This window comes from Myotis lucifugus, unplaced genomic scaffold (genome assembly GCF_000147115.1).
Source record: "Myotis lucifugus unplaced genomic scaffold, Myoluc2.0 scaffold_57, whole genome shotgun sequence".
Lineage (NCBI taxonomy): Eukaryota > Metazoa > Chordata > Mammalia > Chiroptera > Vespertilionidae > Myotis > Myotis lucifugus.
The window spans coordinates 1,924,652-1,926,845 of record NW_005871105.1 but is presented as its reverse complement, the minus strand read 5'-3'; the positions used below and the strand labels follow the sequence as shown (position 1 = coordinate 1,926,845).

The following is a 2,194-nucleotide window of genomic DNA, read 5'->3' as shown; positions in this document are numbered from 1 at the left end:
CTATGATCCCCCTTTCTAGTGGAATAGCGTGGACAAGGGGAACACCGTGCAGGCTTTGATGGTGATCGGCTGGGAAAGTGGGCCGTGAAGAGATCACAGGAGGGCCTGCAGTCAGCCAGGAAAGTGTTCCCGCAGGCAACTTAGGAGAGGCAGTTCCTACTAGCCCACTCTCTTCATTCTGGCGTTTCAAGCCTTTGGTTTCCAAGACCCGGCTCCTCTTGAAGTGGACGGGGGTTGAAAATGCAGAGGCGGGACTGAAAGACCGGTTGCTAAACAGTCCCGAAGGCACCGCAAAATTCAAATTAAAGTCATGGCTCTGAGGGTTAGACTCACTAAGCCGGTGCGTTCTGCTTGAGTGAGGACCACGTCTCATTTATTTTTGTGCCCCCAATGCCTCAACATGGCTCTGCATTCAATATATTTCTGGATATATGGATCGTTACGATTTTGCTTTTCTGAAATGTCACGTGTAGGAACACTGGCACAATTTTTGAAATAAATACACTTTTAAAAGTAGTTGCATTGGAAATGATGGCCTGTGGAGTAATAAGGAATACCAAGTGCCAAGCACGGAAACTAAGCATTTTACCTTGTTACTGAGTGAAGTAAATTTTGGGAACTGAGGCTTCGAGGTCAGAATACAACTAGGATGGCACAGCTCCTATGTGGCAAGGCTTAAGACTTGAACCCAAGTCCGCCTCTTAATCGCAAGGCAAGTCTCGTATTCATTCAGCCAGTCCCGGCCAGCCGCAGCCCTTCTACGTGCAGTTTGCACCCGGAATTGAGGGTCCGCCTTACCAAGAAGAGCCGGTGTGTCCGGCCACCGCACCCTAAACAGGAACTGGCTGTTAAAGGGAAAACGTGGCCATTGCGCATGCTCACAGCGCCCTCCTTCTCGCTTACCTCCCGGCCCCGGGACGTCACCGCCGCATCTATCCTGGACATGTTCAGAACGGCCCCGCCCACTGCGAAGTCGCACCAGCCGAAGCCGGTCCTCTCTGAGACGTGGACACCCTGCCCTTCCTTGGGCCTTTCCCATTGGGAAGCCAGCACCATGCGCCCGTTTCCCCGGCATTCAGGCCGGAGTTTGCCAGTAGTCAAAATGGCCGCCGGCGGCCGGTCCACCAGCGGAGGCTTTTCATAGGCCAGGGTCAACCCTAGTCCCGCCCACGTCGCCCGGCCGGCGGCGTCTGCCTACGCATGCGCAGCCCGGGCTGGCGGGGACGTGGGACGGCGCATTCTTCCGTGCGGGCTGGCGGGGACCGTGGGGCCGGCGCCAATTTTTCCGTGGGGCACCGCCGCTTCCCCAACCTCTTGCTTTTGCCACTCGGGGCTGCGTGGCCCGGCGTTAGCCCCGCGAGGGGACGGGCGGAGCGTGCGCGCGCGGGGTCCCCGCGGCCCCAGCAGTTCCTCTCGCGCGCGGTGGGCGGCTGGGGTCAGCAGCAGTCGGGGGAGGCCCTCGGCGGCGCCATGTCAGCGGGCGGACCGTGCCCGGCTGGAGCCGGAGGGGGACCCGGGGGCGCCTCTTGCGCCGTGGGAGTCTCCCCCGGTGGGGTGTCCATGTTCCGGTGGCTGGAGGTGCTGGAGAAGGAGTTCGACAAGGCTTTCGTGGATGTGGATCTGCTCCTGGGGGAGATCGATCCGGACCAGGCGGACATCACTTACGAGGGGCGACAGAAGATGACCAGCCTGAGTTCCTGCTTTGCGCAGCTCTGCCACAAAGTCCAGACTGTGTCCCAAATCAACCACAAGCTGGAGGTGAGCTTTGGGCGCTGGGGAGGTGGCATTCAGCCCCAGTCCTCACTCAGGTCCCATGTCAGGCCTCCGTGAAACGACTAGGAGACTGCCCGCTGGGTCCCTGGGCCTCCAGTGCCAGGGGGAGTGTGTGTGTGTGTGTGTGTGTGAAGGAAAGGAGCGAGGTGAGGCTGGAATGGAAAAAGGGGTGTCGATGCACGTGTGGGTCTCCCGGTGCCACCACCCACCTCCCTACCCTGTGAGGAGGAACTGATTCCACCAGTCTGCTTGTTCACACTGCATTCACCTGAGACGGAAGCTTAAGGATTGTCTGCCATTAGAATACCTCAGCCCACCTTTTAACGTTTGAGTTTTTACATCTACCTTCATATTGATAAGCTCGGTTTGTATATCAGCAGGCAAACATAGTCCTGGTTTTTGTGTGTGTGTTTTTTAACAG

The 2,194-nt window shown here is 57.9% G+C and overlaps 2 protein-coding genes across 4 annotated transcripts in view; one reads left to right on the top strand and one right to left on the bottom strand.

Annotated features, from left to right (window-relative positions):
- Nucleotides 1-1,205, bottom strand: part of LOC102423378 (nephrocan) — a 21,218-nt gene extending 20,013 nt beyond the window's left edge. The window contains exon 1 of one of the 2 annotated variants that reach the window (XM_023754175.1): nt 904-1,205. The gene's annotated coding sequence lies outside the window, so the exon portion shown is untranslated. Of the gene's footprint in view, nt 1-589; nt 860-903 lie in introns of those variants that run through there. The other variant, XM_023754176.1, reaches the window with a different exon arrangement.
- Nucleotides 1,206-1,217: 12 nt separating this feature from the next.
- The window catches only part of GOPC (golgi associated PDZ and coiled-coil motif containing), a 28,833-nt gene continuing 27,856 nt past the window's right edge, over nt 1,218-2,194 (top strand). The window contains exon 1 of one of the 2 annotated variants that reach the window (XM_006089202.3): nt 1,218-1,758. In XM_006089202.3, the coding sequence (XP_006089264.2) occupies nt 1,471-1,758 (288 nt within the window). In that variant the 5' untranslated portion in view covers nt 1,218-1,470. The remainder of the gene's footprint in view (nt 1,759-2,194) is intronic. The other variant, XM_006089203.3, reaches the window with a different exon arrangement.